General features: G+C 45.1%; 1 protein-coding gene across 1 annotated transcript in view; it reads right to left on the bottom strand.

Moving 5' to 3' along the window:
• The window catches only part of LOC306934667 (transmembrane protein 132D), a 434,395-nt gene extending 414,101 nt beyond the window's left edge, over positions 1-20,294 (bottom strand). Inside the window, exon 1 of the mRNA XM_079517336.1 lies at positions 19,534-20,294. Within this exon, the coding sequence (XP_079373462.1) occupies positions 19,534-19,624 (91 nt within the window). The 5' untranslated portion in view covers positions 19,625-20,294. The remainder of the gene's footprint in view (positions 1-19,533) is intronic.
• Positions 20,295-20,313: the final 19 nt, after the last annotated feature.

Genomic DNA, 20,313 nt, shown 5'->3' with positions numbered 1-20,313 from the left:
CAACCTTTGTCGTGGTTTCACCCGTCGACGGCGCGCTAAAGGGACGTTGCATTTATCTGCATTTTAATTTTTTAAAGGTGTGGATGGTTGTGTCCTGGTGCAGAGTCTGTCTGGCGTTTCTGTAGCTGAGAAATGTTATGTTTGGTTCGGTTCGGAGCGACTATTTCTCTGATTTTACAGAGAGGCGGAGGTAAGGTTGTGCTGGTTTGGTTGGTGGTTTGATAAAGAGTAGGTTACGTTTGTTTTGTTGATATATGATGTTTGTGTGATGGTGTGGATGTTGGTCTTGTAGGTTCCTTTGTTCTATTGTTTGTCTGGGGGTCCGCGGGCGCCATTTTGGATTTTTGGCGGGAAAGTTGTGGATGGTTGTTGAACATGATGAATGACTGAATGGGGGTTGTTTGTGTGTGAGTTGAGGGGAGTTGATGAATGGCTGTTGTGTGTAAGTTGAGGAATGTCAGTGGTTGATAGTGGGGTGGTTAAGGATGGTTTTATGCCTTCATGAGGTTGGTGTTATCTTAGATGTTTGTTTATTTGTGATAGTCTTATCTTGTTTTGTCTTTGTCTTTGTCTTTGTTTTTGTTGTTTTTAGTATTTCAATGTTTTATTTTAGTCTTCATATGGGTTTATGGTTTTGTAGTCTCTGCATGCGACTGGAGGGTTTTTAGGGGGGTACAATGGCATTTGGGGTGATCGCTCGATGGGTGTTTGTTTTCTGGCTGGTCCAATTTACAAACCCGGCTATTGTGTGACCGTGGATAATCTTTTGTTTTGTGTTGAGACTGCAGGACTAGGGCGGACACATGTTTAGACTCGTTTGTGTTGTTGTTTCCGTTTTTGTGTTTTGAGTGGATGTTTGTTTTTTTACGGAGCCCGCCAGTCGTTAATGTAATGGGATTATTTGTTCTTTCTTTTATCTATATCTCCGTTGTTACACTCAGTGTTACATATCTATTAGTGTTGTTTTGTACTTTCGGAATGGCTCAGTTTAAGAAAAAAAAAACGTTTAAAGGTGAGTAGTTTACATTCTTTTCTTTCAACATGTGTTGTATGGGAATGATGTTTTATTTTATTTTCCAGTTTGGGGGTCTGTCAAGGGAAACACGTGAGTATCTCTTTGTGTAAATATCAAGTCTTTTTTCACTATTCTTAATTGACGGTTGGGATAAATTATGTTTGTCTCGGTCATAAATTGCTAATTGTCAGTGAATTACATTTGGTAAACATAATTTGATATTGTCTCGTTGTTTCATTTTGGTCGGCTTCCTGGACTGTCCTCTTAAAGGTTGTTCATTTTCACTATTCCTTTTGGGAAAACCATTCGGTTGTTTCAAATTTTCTCATAGTTTTATAGATACAGATACAGTTATAGTTACAGTTAGCATATGGTCTTTAATGCATGCATTTCTTTTCTCTGACTAACGGACAATTCCTGGATTAATGTGGTGACTGGTGGCGTTTCATTTTTGTTGCATGATTCTTTTTGTTGTCAACTAATTGTTTTAACAGTGAAAACTGTTGTGTGGGGTTCTGTAAAAACCTGTGTTCTCTTTCAGAGGACGGGGTGTGTTTTTGCCTGTTCGAAGTAAGGTGTAAGGGTTTAATTTTTTGGGGTTTTGCTAAATTTTAATCCAAACTTTGTACTTCTTTGCCTTTCCAACTCAAAAAGTCCATTTCGTTTGCTCTTGTTTAAAGCTTATAGTCAGTTATAATATTTCTCACACAGGTTCTTGAACTTGTGTATAATATATACAGTAGTTTTTTGCATTTCACATAATTTGCGTGACACCATACATTCCTACAGTAACGCAGCTGCTCACAAGTTCTCAAGTGCCTACAGTCTGTAAGTGGTTGGCAATTTTTTTGGAGTTCTCTGTATGTTCCCTGTTTAGGTGAGGTGGTGTTTTAGGAGCATTACGAATCAATTGCATCCGTGAAGGTTAGTTGACGTGACATTTATTGTAATTTAATATCTCTGAACTCAATAACTTAAATACTGGTTATGGATTCGTCTAGTCAGCAAGCTTCTTTCCACAATGATGATGTGCTTATTGACGAGTTATCATCAATCCTGGGGAGATGGGAGTTACATGGTCCGATAGATGATCGGTGTTGGCCACGGGAAAGCATATTCTATCCGGATGTCATTGGGGACATGGGGGTCCGTGTGCACAAGTATGAGAAAGCGTTGGCGGCTGAGGTGAAGGAGGAGCGGAAAGTGATGAAATTGTTTCTTCAACAGGGTAAAAGGATTTGTATGGCCTTTGCTAAGAAGGCCTGTGCCAAGAAGGTCTATGCCGAGAATAACATGTTACCCACACAGCCACTCTCTGAGATTTTTGTTTTTGGTGAGCAGGCTTCAAGTTCTTCAGACGATACGGCGACATCGATTGGGCAGCACGTGACGACGATGACAGAGCAGGTGTTGGGGGTACCGGTTGCCGGAAATGGACTGCTGTGTATGGGGGGGAATAATAGATGTGACAGTCCTCCACCTGCATATGTGTCCACGCTTCCGAACACACCTCTGAGTCCGGCCACCCACTCCACACGTGCTGAAGGTTCTGGAGAAGGGGGAGATACGTCTGATGTCGCGGACGGGGGGGCCAGGTGCGGTGGGTTTTCCTCGTTCTATGGTCCCAGCTGATCCCAGTATTTTTTTCTCCCCTAACTGCTACGGAACATCCACGAAGGTTCGTTGACCGTGCTTATCAGTCTTGGGCCGACGTGGCGGGTTGCGATTCGTCCATGGTCGATAATGATTATACAGGGCTTGCCGGTCAGTGTACGACTTGGGATGTTGAGTTGTTTCGTGCCAAGGAGGACGCCCAGCAGCGTGAACATGCGGAGACTGTGAGACGTATTGCGGAGCTGCAGCTACAGCATCTGGAGCAGCAGGTAGCGGCTCTCGCGGCCGTACCGAAGCCGGTGACTCGGACCACAGGGTGCCTGCCGGTTGCTTCACCAAGCCGGTTGCTACTATCCAATCCAGGGGGATTTCTCGAGGCCCCCCACGTATTTTTTTCTGGTTGTTTTACTTGTGGTAGTTTGAATCATTTTGCAAGGAACTGTGACGGGTTTGGTGCCACTAGAGCCTTTTCTCAGGGTGCCTGCCGTTTCCAGCCAACGCCGTTTCCATGCCACCTGGCCAGGGCCAGGGTTTACCGGTACGGCGGTGGGGACTTGGGTCCGCTCTGTCGATGCGAAGCTGTCCTCCGCGGCCTTCACCATCACGTGACCCGCAGTGAAGTTCGGCTGTCACAAGGACTCTCATCACTGCAGCCCATCAACGAATATCGCAGTGAGTCTGTCCTATTTTGCGCGGGATGCAACAGTTTTATTTTTTATTTTTTTTTATTTTTTGAAGTGCTTCCATTGACTTTGGACTCTATGAGAGAACAACCTCTTTCCTGGTGATGTGGTGGCAACTGTTGGCTGAAAAAAAAAAAAAAAGGGAAAAAAAAAAAAGGACGGGCGACGACATGGCAGGTTAACGATTTTTTTCCCCTGTTTGGAGTGTGCAATTTCTGAATACTTTCTGTTTCCTTCCTTCTGTCTCAACGTTGGTATGGGTGTTCGTGGTTTATGCTTTTCGGTAGGCTACGGTTTGGCGTAAAAGGACATGGACATTGGACATGTGCATGTACGTGTGGCAGGAAGCTGTTATGACGTTTTGACACAATCAGTATTGTGTAAATTCTGTCACTCTATTTTGAGTGTCAGAAGGGGGGAGGGTATTGGTTAATCAGATAAAGGTCAAATTGATAATGAGGGGTATTTTTTTCAGATTGCACTCAATGCAGTTTGATTAAATTCTTTAAAAATGTATAACATCTTATGAGGAGTCAGAGTGTCACGATAAATTACTTTTGTTTAGAGGGAACATGCAATGAGTTTTAAACTTATTGTGGCTTATAATTGCTTGGAGAAATGACTATTGTCAACAAATGTGCAGTCTAATTTAGGATGCATTATTCATGTATAGAAGTAATTTGGTTGTTCAAGAAACGACCATTGCATTAATAAGGCAAACGAAAAATGAGTCTACATTGTTAAATTTATCAGGAGTTGGCGAGACAAGAGAGTACAAGGAACAATTTGATTTTAATATGAGTGGATAATCTTTTTTTTAGGACTTTGTAAGTAACACTGAGTAGTCAATACTAACATGTGTGAACCAAATATTTCAATGCATGGTTGTGTTTTGCAAAAGAATGTCTACTCTAAATCTTGGTGTGGAGTTAGTTCATATTTCTAAACAGGAGGATGACGGAGAAAAAACAGTTGCAGTGACCCAGTTTGGAGTATGCCAGTGTACCAGTGGACATCCGACATCATGTCAATATTGACACCTGTGCCGATGGCGAGGTCTGCTCTCCTCTACACAACAGTGGTCAACATCTACAGGGCATCCTACAGCTGCTAAGCGGTTAACCAGAAGATTTCGTTGCCAATACTACGTCATCTATGGAGTACGGACGTCTGCACCAGGTGTCAGACGACATCAATCTTCAGTTCAAATCACCAGGAACAGGAGGAGAAGGAAGAAGCTGCATGTACACCTTGTAACACTATCCTGCCAGGGGATAGCGTGTACGTAAAAGTTTTCCGCAGGAAGTGGTTCCACGGACGCCGATCCGGTCCTTTCCTGGTCACTCGGTGCACGGGAACGGCACTACAAGTCGAGGGATCACCCACGTGGTATCACCTGAACCATTGTGTTGAGACACCAGCAAACAACGACGACCAGGACCTCGTGTTAGTCTAGTCCTCTTTCAGCAGACATGGAGGACACTGACGTCGATTACAGCGGGGCATTCGGTAACATTGACACCAGATTCATCCCTTCAGCGCCCCACGCTGAAGGAAACAGCCAGGGAAGCGGTGCCGAGCCACAAGACACTGGAGCTCTGGTCCAGGGGGGAGAACCACAGCTTGCTCTCCCCCGAGACCCCAGGCCAGTCCGTGAAAGGCGTCGACCCCGAAGGTACAATGTCTAGACTCAAAGAAGGTAACCCTGTTCTCATTCCTCCTATCACCGAGCCCATGTCCACTTTCATGCAGCCTATACCGGAAGATCTGGTTCCCAATATTGAATCACGGCCTGCTAGGTCAGCTAAGAAAGCTAAATCTGGGTTACAAAATTTTATAGGGATGGTCACATTTTTTCAGGACCTTGTTGATGCACCAGTCCTGTGGTAATATCTACTGGTTCTGTTGAAACTGAGTATAGCCTATTATCCCCTAGTTCTGTTGAAACTGAGTATATCCTTATAGAAGAGACCCCAAATATTTTTGTCACTTCCACGATAACGTCTCCGCTTGAATATTTTCCTGATATACAAACGGAGGACATCTTAGAGTTCAACATTAATTTAGACCCGGATTTGGTTAAACATAGAACAGCAAGAAAGGTCACTCCAGATGATGAAGAAATTGCAAAAGCAACTGGCTCGTTCCATATGAGTAGTCTGTTTAATACAAACCCAGGTGGCATTTTGGAACCATTATATCACATGGCTTTGGCAAATTCTTGGTATCAATGGAGTGTCTTTTCCGTTACGACAATAGGCAAGTCTGACTGTTATTTCTGTGCACAAGCACACCAGACACATCTAACTGTATTGAATACACATTTTAGTTGGAAAAATTGTGAAAAAGAAAAGAAACAAACTATACTCAGTTCCAATGGAGTGTTAAATAATGATTCTGACCCAAATTTAGTCCCCTTCTGCCAGGCAGAATGTTTACAGTACCTAGGATCTGCTGAATATTATAACGAATCTCTACCAGAACACAAAGCAAGTCAGGATTCTGTAAATCAGGACGAGACTGTAGGGCCCACACTCGGAGAGATGTGTAGTAAACTGGACATACGAGTGAAAACAGATCCGTCTACAATTCCTAGTGGAGTTCTAAAATTAGTGGGTACTTTTGAATGTTTTGAGAGGGGTAGATTGGGAGCACAGACTACGAGACTTGTGGATATGGGTAACTTTACTGCAAAACGTTGCGACACAATATGGGATTTATCATACGCTCCACAGGACACACAGGTTTATGAATATCTTTGTCGACCACAGCCTGGGAAACTGCCCAGATTGTATTATAATCAGCAGAGGTTTTTGAATTTCACTATCGCTGCCCTGGGAGCAATTGGAAGGCAGTTGGCAGCCACTAGTCAGATGACCTGGCAGAATCGTCAGGTGTTGAATGTGGTCCTCGCATCTCAAGGCGGGGTTTGTGCAATGTTTGGCGATTTCTGTTGCACATACATCCCGAATTCTACGGCAGTAAGTGGTACTTTCACTCAGGCCATGGGACATCTACACAGCCTGAGGGCTGAGCTCCATGCGCACACCGGAGTCACCTTTGGACTGGCTGAATGGCTGGAAAGCCATTTGGGTTCCTGGGGTGCATACCTGGTGACAGCAGGGATGTGGATCCTAGGAATAATTTTCATTGTAGCTTTTATCTTTTGCTGCTGTCTTCCGCTCATCCGTGCCTTGGTAATCAGAGGGCTCACAGGGGGTGCGGGCGGGACAATGGCACTGCAGGCCATTCAGTCGCCCGTCCTCACTCACATGGATACATGGGATATGGAGGCTGGAATGAACGATGGAAAGGATGTATCGCTGTACACAGATCTAGAGCTGTGTACCTATGCTGAGGAGGTTTGAGAAGGATTTTGCCCTGTCACATGCCCTTTTTCACTCCCCCGCACACTTTCTCGTGCTTGGAAGGATTTGCCCAAATGCCCATTCCCCGTCTGTGTCACTATGGCATGCCCTATCTTGTATCGCTCAACTCTTTTCTAAATATCTGTCTCTCTATCTATGCTCTGAGGTCAGACGGTGACGCTTACCTCGAACTTTTGTGCATTTCTTTGGCTAAAGAAAAAAGAACGGACATTCGTTTTTTTCGTTTTTTGGATTTTGATGGGAAAAAAAAAAAAAAAAAAATGTGTTTTGATATCTTGTGTCTGAGTTTAACCTTGGTTGTATTTTCAGCCTCCCGTGCTTGGATATTCATCAGGCATGGTAGGGTGGTACGATGATGGTTCGGCTGTTTTGTGTTTTTGTTTGTTTGGTTTGCTGATTTTTAGGGTGATTACGGGTGTCCAGGGAGGAGGTTTGGACTTTTATACCTGTTTTTTTTTTTTTTTTTTTTTTTTTTTTTGTGTGTGGGTTAAGGGTGGTTATTTGGTTTGGTGTTTTTGGTTTTGTTTTGTTTTTTGACAGACTGTTTGGTCTGTCAAAAGGGGGGGGGGTTATGTAGTTTGGGTGTCCTGGCTATTTCGGACTTTTCTTAGTTAGTTGTTTTTTTCTGATAAACTTTTTTTGTTTTTAATGTATCAAAGGGAGGATTTTATTTTGGTTCATTTATCTTGATGTTTATGGAGCATATGCCCCATAAAAGGGAGGATATGTCGTGTATTTTCTAATGAATGAACCAAAATTAAAGTCTATTTTCAACTAGGGTCAGTACGGACGGAGTTAACAGCTGGTTTGAATCAATCTAAAAATGTTCTCACCAAAAGGGCGGTTGTTTTTAGAGGGGTAATAGACATTCCGTTCTGACCGGCACCTCAGGCAAAGATCTTTTGTCTAAAGGGTCTTTTGAAGCGGGAGGGATTTTTACTATCTAAAGGCAGGGACCTGCTGGGATAGTAAAGGGTTATCAATAGCTTAAGATCCTGTTTTTACAGCTGTGACCAAATGGCATTTGTTTGAAGTATGGCTTAGTTTATACTCTGGTTAACTTAAATATCATAATGTTGAACTGTTCTTAAATAAAATAGGTCCTAATATCTATTTGTCATTATAGATTGCAGATAAAACGCTAGGAATTAATACTGGTTACTAGACTATTAGAAGCACTCAGTACTAATCTAAAATGTACTCTTAACATAGGGTATTTCAGGAATATAGTGTTATGTATCAAGCTCATTCATTTCTTAAATATAGTCTGTTCACGTTTATATACTTTTGTTTAGTTTCATATAGTTCTGTTCATATATTTCCGTTAGGTTTATATCTTCATTGTATCTTTAATTCATTATTGTGGTATTCTCATTTCACCTGTGGAACAAATGTTTACCATAAGACTCGCCTTTTGTCTAGAAGTGCCTGCCTCTAACAGGAAGTCAGGCTCAGACCTCATTGGTTAGAAGTCAGGAAGTGTTTATACCCAGAGAGGGGAGGGACTTCTTGGGGGACGGCGAATCTTGAGTATTTAATGCCATGTAATGTCAACATTCAGGGCTGTATCAACTAGACTCATTTTGGGGACGGAGGCTGGTGTAGATACAGACCACAGCGTGTAATTTCCACATGCATGTTTTGTTACGACCCTGACTTCTGTGCTTAACAAATAAATGCGGATGTCATGAGACCATCATCACGGGTTTTTCTTTGTTCTTTCTCCTGCTCCGTCCGAGGCGACACACACACACAAAAAGGATTCCACACATATTTAAATCCAGCCCATGAACGCCTGTAAGAGTAATATAGTATAATTGTGGATTTTAAAGCCTTGCAGAGTGTTCTCCTCCCCCCCCCCCCCCCCCGACCGTTTCGACATGAATGGCAATGGATTATGTTTAACTCATTCTGAACGGGAACCCCTTTTGGTGTTTTGAGCATTATGTTATACTTTAGCTATTGAAAAATAAGCTCATATAGCGCTCATGGCGCAAATCTTTGAACATATATTCTTTCAGAGCGAACGTTTTTAACTCAAATATTTGCTTCTATGGGGTCCCTGGTGGCCAATGACATATATTTTTTTGGATCCTTGATATAGAAACATGTCAGAATTTAGAAGCCATTTTTTAAATTCCGAGGTCAGGCCTAAATGGGTTAAAAAGGGTATTCAGTCACGCTGAAGAGGCACTGATCACGGCTAAGGGTGCTGAACACACCACTTCACCTTAGGTGTAGGGCGCTGGGGGCGGTGATCAGAGGCACTGATCACGGCTAAGGGTGCTGAACACACCACTTCACCTTAGGTGTAGGGCGCTGGGGGCGGTGCTGGGGGGCAGGGCTGGGGGCGCTCCCGATTCCCCACCCAAACCGCTTTAACTCATTTTCCGCCAAGAGTGCCATCTGGTGGCCAAATTGTGTACTCCAGGATCGGCACCGTTTACTTCAATGTTAAAACCATCGTATTTTGAAAGGCGATTCTCTCGGAAACGGAGACACAGGAAGTTAATTATCGCTACCATGTCACGCAAATGTTATTAAATTCACCCAAAACATACATTTTTGTAATGAGCCGCAAATCAAGCTCTATTTGATCAAAAACGCAGCCTGGAAGAAGAATCGGAGATATTACGATTCTAAAAACTGCATTCCCATAAGCCAAATTCCAATACCGCAACTTTCACACTCGCTCACTCCCCTCGCGTCCTCCACTCGCTCCTCGGCTCCGCCCCCAGCGAGGAGGAGTGGAGGAGGAGAGGATTCGATGCGAGGACAGAGTGGTGGAGTGGATTTGCCTCTAGAATCGGAATGTACTCCACTGTCATTTCAAAGCGACGGCACATTCCGCGATCACTTATGACGTGAATCAATTCAATTCAATTCAAAGGGCTTTATTGGCATGGGAAAACATACGTTTACATTGCCAACGCAAAAGTGGTGGAACAATACAGTGTCACACAGCTGGATCACTGGAACTCTGAACCCAGAGCCATACAGTCTACACTATAGACAATTCATTTTTGTGCATGTAACCGAGGCCAATGTGTATGTATTGGTAACATGTGCAACAAGGCTATTTATTCCTGAAATAGTGAATAAGCGCCAGGATGCGCACACTTTTATATTATATGATTGTGAATGTGAAGGGAATTCCTGACCTGCCCGCAGCCCGCGTTCCTTTTTGCTCGTATAAATAACCCCCCTCCTCGGACAGTCCCTCCTCCGACGGTCTTTGCAAATAACGGACACTATAACAGGAATTATAGGTAGTCTCTCTGACTTACATATTCAGTTCAGTTCAGTCCACATATAAATAAATAAATTTTTGTCACCGTCATTCATAGCAGTCTGTGCATTCAGGCATGCACAGAGAGAAATTAACTATAGCTTTTGAGGTGCGCACAATATAGCCTACTTTTATTATGCTTATATCACACAACGCAATAAAGCCAGTGGCTTGTTGTGGTCCTTTCACTTTCACATAGGCTATAGGCTACTGTATCATTCTGAAGCTCTATTAATTCAGCGAAAATGTGTCTCTTCAACAAACAGCAAACCTTTTTAGTTTAACGTGTGTGTGCATGTGTGTGTTGGGTCAGCGACAGCGTCTCATCAGCCGCAGCGGCCGGCAGCTAGTGGATGGGGGGGTGCATAGTATCGGGTTTCAAGCAGTGTTTTCTGTGCCACATGTGGGGGAGGCGGACTTATGTCACTGGAGAAGGAAAAAAACATGTACACGTGATGCGGAAATCCGCAGCGAGGAGACAACATACCCCACCGAGCCTGCACCTGATGTACACTCGCTCTATGCGGTCTCGGAGAGCCCACTCGGCTCCTCCACTCGACTCCACTCTCCTCCTCGATGGAGCACTTTAACAATCGGAACGTTAACCATTTCCGGGTCAAGCTGGAATGACCCCGAGTGATCGAGTGGGAGTGAGCGAGTGGCCGAGATTTTGGGTATTGGAATTTGGCTATAGACAGCATAAGCCAGCGGAATTTTCACTTCCTTTTTTAGTTTTTGTTTTTTTGCACCAGAACTAGAGTGTTACGAGCGCGTACAGAACAGAGTTGTGAACCGTAATCAATTCATATTAAAAAACACGTCCAAAGCCGATCTCGGCGACGAGGGCATTTGGGCGTTTGGTTCTCCGCTGCGTCCAAAATAATCGCCCGCCTCTCGTCGACAATGAACTTGCAAGGGAGCGTCAAGTCGCTTCCCGTGTGAAAAGGCCTTAGAAGGGAGATAGAGGGAAGCAAAGTGATGAAGGGTTACGGAGAGAGAAAGAGATGTTCAGATTATTCCATCAGAGGGTAACGCTGCTGTGATTCCAGCGCGTGAATTGGCCTACATTACATAAAGATATAAAGCATGTCGTGTCAGCCACATAACAGCTACTGCCATTTCCACGAGCCGACGATGCCAGCAGCGTTGCAGTAAAGCATCATTTAGAACACTGTAGCACAACGGCGTCGCTTGCCAAAAACAACCGATCTACAATGTGACGTGTTGTTAGCTTGCAGATCAGCCCCGTTTTTTTGGCAAGCGACAGCGTCGCACGATGGAGCTATAAATCGAGCTTATAAGAGTGGAACTGGCTCGAGCTAAAATAAAATAAATAAATAAAATAATTCTCGCCTGGAGGCCCAGGGCAGGGCAGGAATTTCACGGGTGCCATGAACGCCGCGGCCACCTCCGTTTGGCCTTATGCCCCTCATAAAATGATGTGGCCTGAGGCCACAGTGGCCTCCATGCCCCCCAGCTGATTGCTCCTATATGCTTCTGTCCTGCCAGTGCGTGCGTGAGCTCCAGGTTATTTGTATTTTGTTGAGATTTCGAGCCCTTTCCACTGGAAAACGAAGCTATTTAACTAATTAAGACATAGCTGATGCCAATTCTAAAATCGTTTTTTTTTTAAGAAAATAAACTGACTGTTGCTATATCAACGGTTCTCAAACTGTCGAGGACCTCCAAAATTAAAATTAATTAATTTGGCTGCCGACCCCCATCTCAAAATATTTTGTGAGGTTAGGGTTAAGGTTAGGATGAGGAATAGTGTTTGTGAGGTTAATGTTAGGGTTAGGTTTAGGCATAGTTTTAGTGAATTACCGGTAACGCAAACCCTATACACTCTCAGAGTTACACACCCATACGGGGCCATTTGGAACCCACTCAGGGACACTTTGAGACACACTGGTGTAGCAGAGTGTTTCCAGTGAGCCAACACGCACAATAGCAGCAGCACCCTGACTCTGTTTTCAATAGCAAAAGAACCTTAATTAGTATATCATCGGTAACAACTGTGAAGTAAGTATATAGGAAGAGGCCCGAGTTCGTTCCAAAATGGCTGCCGTGCATAGAGCCCATTGTAAACTCGTCCTCGTGTGCCACGAAATGCCGCAAAGCTGTGACCACACTGGCGCTCCTCCTCGTCAAAACACGGGGCAACCCGTGTGCTCCTGCGCATCATCAACGCCAAGAAGCAGTGGGGAAATGGTGATCAGCTGGCATCACCAGAAAGAGGTCAAATTCATCCATCTGGTCCACGGGACCCCAAACCGTATACAGCAGGTATACGGCTCCCCCACCCCGACTCCTCACCCCCATACGAGTCCACTAGTGAAGGCAGGCGGACGGAAATTCAGAAAAAAGTAAATCAAAGCACTAAACACGACTAACTATAAAACAATGGTGAGCAGATCTTGGAGCTAACAATGCACCGCACCGTAACATAACGCACTGCACTGCGGAGTGTGAATTGAGTTTTAGTACGGTGCCAATGTTTCCTCGCCAATGCCAGCAATGTTTAGAAGCCAAGAAGAGGTAGAGAAGAAAACAACATGCTCTATGTTTCTCTCCCTGGCGAGGGAATTAGGTTCTTTGAAAAAAAATATATTATTATTACTTTTTATTTTTTTGGGTGCACGGAGAGAAAAAGAGGGTGGAGAAATAATATGAAATATGGACCAATACCCAAGGAGAGGTTGAGAGCGCATGAGAGAGAGAGAGAGAGAGAGAGAGAGAGAGAGAGAGAATAAAGAGATGGGGAGTCGGGGACTGTGAAAATTGAAAATGGACAGAGAGAGTCTACTGGTGAGTCATTATCACATTAAGATAACCATCACCCTCATTAACCCATACACATGTGCTCTCTCCCCCTCTACCTCTCCCTCTCCCCCCCTCTCTCTCTCTCTACACAACTGAAGCTAATCTGAGGAGAAGTGTGTCGCTGATTAGCGCATCCTTAAATGTCTTGCAACATGACATATAGACCCAGCCAGCAGAGAGAGAGAGAGAGAGAGAGAGAGAGAGAGAGAGAGAGAGAGAGAGAGAGACTCATCAAAATAATCTGAGGGAAGATTTGCTAAGATTTGCAATAGGACATTTGTAATAGGACATATCAACACAGCCTACAGTACACACACGCACACGCACAGTCTTGCCATGCTAAAACGTCTAGATGGTTAACCCAAATTCCACTAGGATATGGGACACTTCTAAAGGCATTTTTTTCCCAGTGTCCATTCAGAATGCTGTAACACAATAGTATGCGAGTTTACAGTAAGTCCAACAATTGCATGCGTGCGTGCGTGCGTGCGTGCGTGCGTGCGTGCGTGCGTGCAGAGAGCCCTGATGCAAACAGGATCACAGTGGTTGGCATAGATAGTTTGATGTCTTCCATGCATGCAGAGAAAAGGGACCACGTTACAGCAGTGTCCCCAATTTGACATGCCATCCCAGTCAGCTGCTTTAACGTCCTACATTTGTCCCCAAACACGGCTGATTAAAGCCCAATTTATCCTCGCTTGCATCATGCTGTGTCCAGCACCAAAAAAACTGCAGATTTACAAGCTCAAAACACGTCGCAGCAGTGTATTTTATTTTATTTTGTATTTGATTTATTTTATTTTTAGGGGTGAGGGCACAACGATGGCACAGAACTAAGTATAAATCATCCTTTACCTACGCACGCACCGTGACGCACGCACGTGCGCACACACGCACGCCCACACACACTCCTCAATTTAGGTTATCAAGGAGGCTGTGTGTCCGCATCTGAGTCAGTTTAATCGTCAAGAGGTATCTCTAATATCTGAAGCCAGTGTTCCGGATGCCAGTTTGGCCTGGAACTCTCAGGCAGACACCGAGAGGCTTACTAAAAAGGAAGAAAAGAAAGAAAAAAAACACTCTTGTCTGACTGTGAAAAACAACAGACTGGGAGGCTCAACCACCCAGCTGGTTTTGATCCAGTTAACCAAGTCCTTGTTGTTAAAAAGAAAAAAGCCTCTGCAGCCAACAACATGCACGTACTGCACACCCACGACTGTACTTGTCTGTCCTCCAATAGCAGCCTCTGCCCAAAGACAAACAAAATAATAATGTTTCTTTTTTCCTTTCTTCTTTCACTCATTATGGGCATGCATGGTGTCACATGCCGGTGTGGTGGTGACAAGACAGCCCAAAATGTACGACAGCGAGGCATGGGCACGAGATCAAAACAAAGTGCAAGATTGGCTGGTTTAATTGCATCCAGATTAAAGACGAGCGGGTGTTTTAAATGCATCCAGGTTAAAGATTGGCTCGCCTCTAACCTGATGACTGACACACGCACGCGCACGCACGCACACGCACACGCACACGCACACGCACACACACACACACACACACACACACACACACACACACACACACACACACACACACACACACACACGATGAGAGTTGAGAACCGATAATAAAACCAAAATATGAGCCCAAGAATTACCCCCAAAAATTAGGCAAGCACTCAGAGAAAAGTGCAGAGGATAGAAAGGAGGGGACTAAGTACAGACCCCTGCAACACTTTCAATGAGGTATAAAAAGGTTTAAGTGGTTAAAAAAAACCTTGTTGACATGCAGGTCCCTTGTCACTCCTACATGACAATGGTACGATACAGCCTAAAAGAAGGCTTAAGTGGTTAATATTCTCTCTCTCTCTCTCTCTCTCTCTATGTGAGAAAAAGGCCTCAGTGTGTGTTTGTGAGGCATGTTCTTCCTGGCTTCCTCTCTCTCCTCTCCTATCCTCTCCTCTCCTCTCCTCTCCCTCTCAACAAAATATTTTTGGAAATATGGCATCTGTCACAATGCCACACGTTTTGAGCCCATCTGTCATTTCCACTATTAATTCCATAATTAATTCCAAAATTAATTATAAAGTAATTAAATGTGTGTTATTTTGTCATATCTGCCCTGAGCAACTTTTGTTTGCGGAGCCTACAAGCCAAACAGAAATGTAATTTTGATTTGTAATGTTTCAACAATGTCAATTAACGACAGAAAGACAATTGCTATTCGCTAATTATTTGGGGCGACAATTAACCGTGAAGTAATTTCTTAATTGTGACAGGCAGCCCGCATCAGGGGGGGGGGGGGGTCAATTGAGTTTTCAATCTACTGTTAGTTAGTTTAGACTTAGAGTATAGACCACAGAAGTTCACGCACGCACGCACGCACGCACGCACGCACGCGCACACGCACACGCACACGCACACACAGGTGAAGCTTAACCGAGGAAAGGAAACATTATCATACTGTAACCAAGTCAGTCAACCACAGAAGGACACTGCTTCTTTACATAATCCCTCCTACAGTCTGCTAGTAGATAGATACACACACACACTCCCAAACAATAAAACGTGTTATGTTACGGACTTTTACACACCGGGGTCGCGAAGAAGAAATTATCATATATGCCCACATGCTGCTAATCCAAAGAGTTATGGAGTTCAACTGAGACATGCAGAGACGCCCAGAGGGGGAAGCGTGTGTGTATGCTGCATGGGAGCTATGTCTGTATCAAAGAAAACGGAGTCCTTGCGGGAACAGGAAATGTTTCATTTTCAACCCGACAGCCCACAGGAGGCTTTTCCTCCCCGGTTGGGGGGAGGGGCTAGAAGGAGCGCCGCGGGTCGTGAGGCCGGTCGCCATGCGGCGAGGTATAGGGAGCAGGGAGCGCTCCGCTGTGTTCATATTTGTACTATAGTCTGTGCCTTAGCGGCTTTGCAGCGGTCCACGCTGCAACCCGCTCGGTGGCGTCTCTCGTGGCTCGAGTTTGCTTGAGACGGTGCCCCGCCCTCCGCCGCGGTCTAAAACTATAGGGCCGTAAGCCCCGCCCACCCAAGGAAGAAAATCTAGTTTGCCTCTGTGATGCAGCTCCCCAAAGTCTGATGAATGCCGTTTAACTATATACAACCGAGGTGAACCACATGTGAGTGTGTGTGTGTGTGTGTGTGTGTGTAGGATTTGGGTCCGTATATTTTTTGTTTCATGCATTTTTCCAGTGCTTTACATATAAAGCAGAGGAAGAGAAGAGAAGAGAAGAGGACTTGTGTTCGGATGACATCGCTCCTTTATCCACTCAGCCGTTCATCACACACAGCTGTTCAGGAGCAATCAGGCCGTTCCCGTTTATTCCGCACGCACGCACGCACGCACGCACGCACGCACGCACGCACGCACGCACGCACGCACGCACGCACGCACGCACGCACGCACGCACGCACGCACGCACGCACGCACGCACGCACGCACGCACGCACGCACGCACGCACGCACGCACGCACGCACGCACGCACGCACGCACGCACGCACGCACGCACGCACGCACGCACGCACGCACGCACGCACGCACACACACACACACACACACACACACACACACACACACACACACACACACACACACACACACACACACACACACACACACACACACACACACACACACACACACACACACACACACACACACACACACACACACACACACACACACACACACACACACACACACACACACACACACACACACACACACACACACACACACACACACACACACACGGCACTCGATCTGCTCTAGGGCGGGCGCAACGGAACAGCTAATTAAAACTCACAAACGCATGCCACGCTCGCGCACTCATGCGCGAGCGCGCACGGACGACGTGCTGATCATGTTGCCATTTAGCTATACAGTACATTCAAAACCAACGCACACAATGCTCAAACTTATTAAGACAACGATTCTGCCATTTGTTATAATCAAAATGCCACTGTGTATATATAGGGCATACTTCGATTTCTGGTCTAGAGGGGCGGGTGCCGGCACAAAATAAAGCGGTGGATCCTATTGGTTCACCGATCTGAGCACCCGCCCCCCCTTCTCTGACGACGTCACCAAATTTGGAGAGGCACGCCTCTGCACTGCTATTGGTTAACGAGATACATGGAAGTGGGCTTCCTAGCTGCGCCAAATCTTGCGTCTCCTGAGGCTTCGTACACACATAAAGAACAACTGTGCTGTGCTCTGCCTGTGTTTCATGGTCGCCCCAATGCTTTTCCAATGGAAGTCACGTGGTTTGACCAAACACTTGTGTTTGATTGCCCCCCTCCCCCCATCACACACAACTGTTTGGTCAAACCACGTGACTTCCATTGGAAAAGCATTGAGGCGGCCATGAAACACGGACAGCACAGAGCATGTTCGTCCGATATGTGTGTGAAGCCCCAGGCTTGTCTCTCTGAGCCGAATGCGAACTCAAATAAAGGCCTGGGCACCGAGGCTATACAGTTGTGCTGATGATGCAGGGTTTAGCTAACCTGACTCCGCCAGATGGGGCAGCAGAGAGTACACTGGGTTCCCCCCTCCTGCTCCCATCTGGGAACTCTCAGGCAGACTTGATGCCCGGCCACAAAACGGCCTGGCCAATCAGCAGCAGCTATCCCGCCTCTAGCTGCTGCTGATTGGCCAGGCCGTTTTGTGTCCGGGCATCAAGTCTGCCTGAGAGTTCCCAGATGGGAGCAGGTAGGGGGACTCTCTGCTGCCCCATCTGGCGGAGTCAGGTTAGGGTTTAGCTTCTCAGAGCCAGAAATATATACCAAAGCATGCACAGTTTGAAATGAGACAGTCTTACTTCTCAGGTTGACATGAATCAGATATGTAATGATTCACTATATAGGCCTATATCTGTCTGTCGATAATCTATCTACAGTAGGCTATAAAAAACTGTACTATCCACATGTTTCACACAGATGTAATGTCTTTGCTAAATAGTTACTGTATCAATTTTAAAACACTGAATCATATCGTATCGCCATAAATAATGAACCTAATATTGTCCATGTATCGTATCGTCAACCAGGTATCGTGATACGTATCGTATCGCTGTTAAAATGTATTGTTACAGGGCTACTATATCTATCATAGAGGAGGAATTCTGGATCAAACAGGATGTGGAGGCAAACAGAATCGGAGGCTACCGTAGGTGTGTAAAACAGAAAATGTAACATTTTGCACGGACATGACCAAGTCTTTGCCACGGACACATGTTTGTGTCTGTGTACGGACATGTTGGTGACCCCCGGCTTCATAACATCACAATATGGAATGGAATTCAGTTCCCAGTGGATTCCTCGTGACTCACGTCAGTGCAACCACACACTTGCAATTTCCCAGAATTGCACCTTTCTATAGTTGGGTTTGGGTATTAGGCTATATTCAGTCATAAATTAAGCCCATAATAGCCTATAGAGCGTCGCAGTCCCGCCTCCTACCCGGGACCAGGAAATGAAATCCAATGCATTATTCTCATAGACATTTCGTAAAGTATTTATTTAAAGACGGTTACGCCGCGGACAAAGCCAACTCGAGTCGTGACAACTCATGACAACACAAACAATATTTTGGACCAAACAAATAATTAGAAAGAAGAAAAACAACAAAAAAAGTGTTGTAACCTGCCGTTTTTTTCTTCTTTCTAATTATTTGTTTGGTCCAAAATATTGTTTGTGTTGTCATGAGTTGTCACGACTCGAGTTGGCTTTGTCCGCGGCGTAACCGTCTTTAAATAAATACTTTACGAAATGTCTATGAGAATAATGCATTGGATTTCATTTCCTGGTCCCGGGTAGGAGGCGGGACTGCGACGCTCTATAGGCCTACATGGGTGAACAACCTCCTCACGTCAATTGCCACAGACATATATATATCACACGTATAATGCAGCCTCTTGTAAATTCCACAATCTATCTAGGATTAAATTAACATTTTATCTATCAGGGACTGGGATGAGGGGCCTTTCTTGGATCCGTTTAATCTGTACATTCTTATTCCAGCCGGCCCGGGCATTACTGACACTGTGACACGCGTGCGCGTGACACACACACACACACACACACACACACACACACACACACACCCCACACACACACACACCTCTCTCATGTCAACCAGTTGTTATTCCGCTCACGCCTCGCGCACGCACACTCCCGTGACACAACACACACGCACATGCAAAGTGTCAAGGTGAATATTTTCGGATCGATCGCCATTAGGACGAGGACGAAAAAGTAAAACAAAATAATGTAATTAGACCAACCTGCACTCAGCACAGTGGAATGTGATTAAGAGGAGAAGACCAACTAGGCTCTACTCACAAACACGCATCACAAAAACGTGGGATAAATATCAGACCAGCGGGGCTGCTATATCCCCCAGAAAACACCAAAAAACAAAGGCTAAAACCAATGCCAGAAATCCAATATAAAACAATCCAGGGAAGTGAAATGCACTGAATCATCTATAGTAAAAAGAAGGGGGGAAAAACGATTTGTAAATAGAATTAAATTAGCCTAACAAGCAGGCTAATTTACTGAGTGAGTAAACCCAAAACCTAACCGACAGAGTAACGACTTAACCGTCTTAAACAGGCACGCTCTTAGTCCAACAGAGAAAGACGAATGCAAAATAAACGACGAAATAACTTTGATGATCAGCAGGTTCTTTCTTACCTTTCCACAGAGACACCAACAGCAGAGTTTTCCAAAGACTAAATCCCACCAGCGGCGCGTCTAGCAGTCTCCAAATCCGCCTCGGTTCCATGATATCCCTTCCTCCAGCCTCGTTAAAAAAAGAAGAAAATAAATCACCTATAACTGTTCACCCAGACAAGGACCGATCCTTTTTTTTTAGTTGCTTTGATTTTGGTGTCGGCTGAACCACCTTAACCACTGCCTGGCTTCAGTCGTCTCATTTTGACTGCGCTGAGTTCATGACGGCATCGGCCATATTTCGTGTCAATAAAAACAGTTTTGGAGTGGTCAAAAAAATGTGAAATGAATGAATTCCCTCCGGGAGAGTCAAGAGGATCGAGCGCCGATAAAAAAGCAAATCCGGTGCCGTTGGGGGTGCTCCGTTTAAAATCCCGTCCACAGCAAAACAAAGTGTGTGTGTGTGTGGTCTGGTTTGTGTCGCTGCCTTTCAGCTCTCCACGGGAGAACCGGGGAGCCACGGGTTCCACTGACTGACACTGCGCTCTCTTTATATTGTTTATTTGGGTTTTTATTTTAATTTTAATCACGACTTGGTAAAAAATATCTCCTCCCCTGCTTCGTCCTGCGTCGTTTCTGCAGCCACAAAGTTGAAAGAGTCCGAGTTGAGTGAGTGGATTTCACTGTCGTAGAACTCCAGACAGCCGGAATAACAAACAGTAAAGAAAAACTCAGTTCCCCCTGATGCTTCTTCCTTGGCGTTACGGGTCCAAATAAACGCACGGAACGGGACAGCACGCC

Source organism: Electrona antarctica (genome assembly GCF_951216825.1).
Source record: "Electrona antarctica genome assembly, chromosome: 12".
NCBI lineage: Eukaryota > Metazoa > Chordata > Actinopteri > Myctophiformes > Myctophidae > Electrona > Electrona antarctica.
This window is presented reverse-complemented; position numbering and strand designations above follow the sequence as displayed.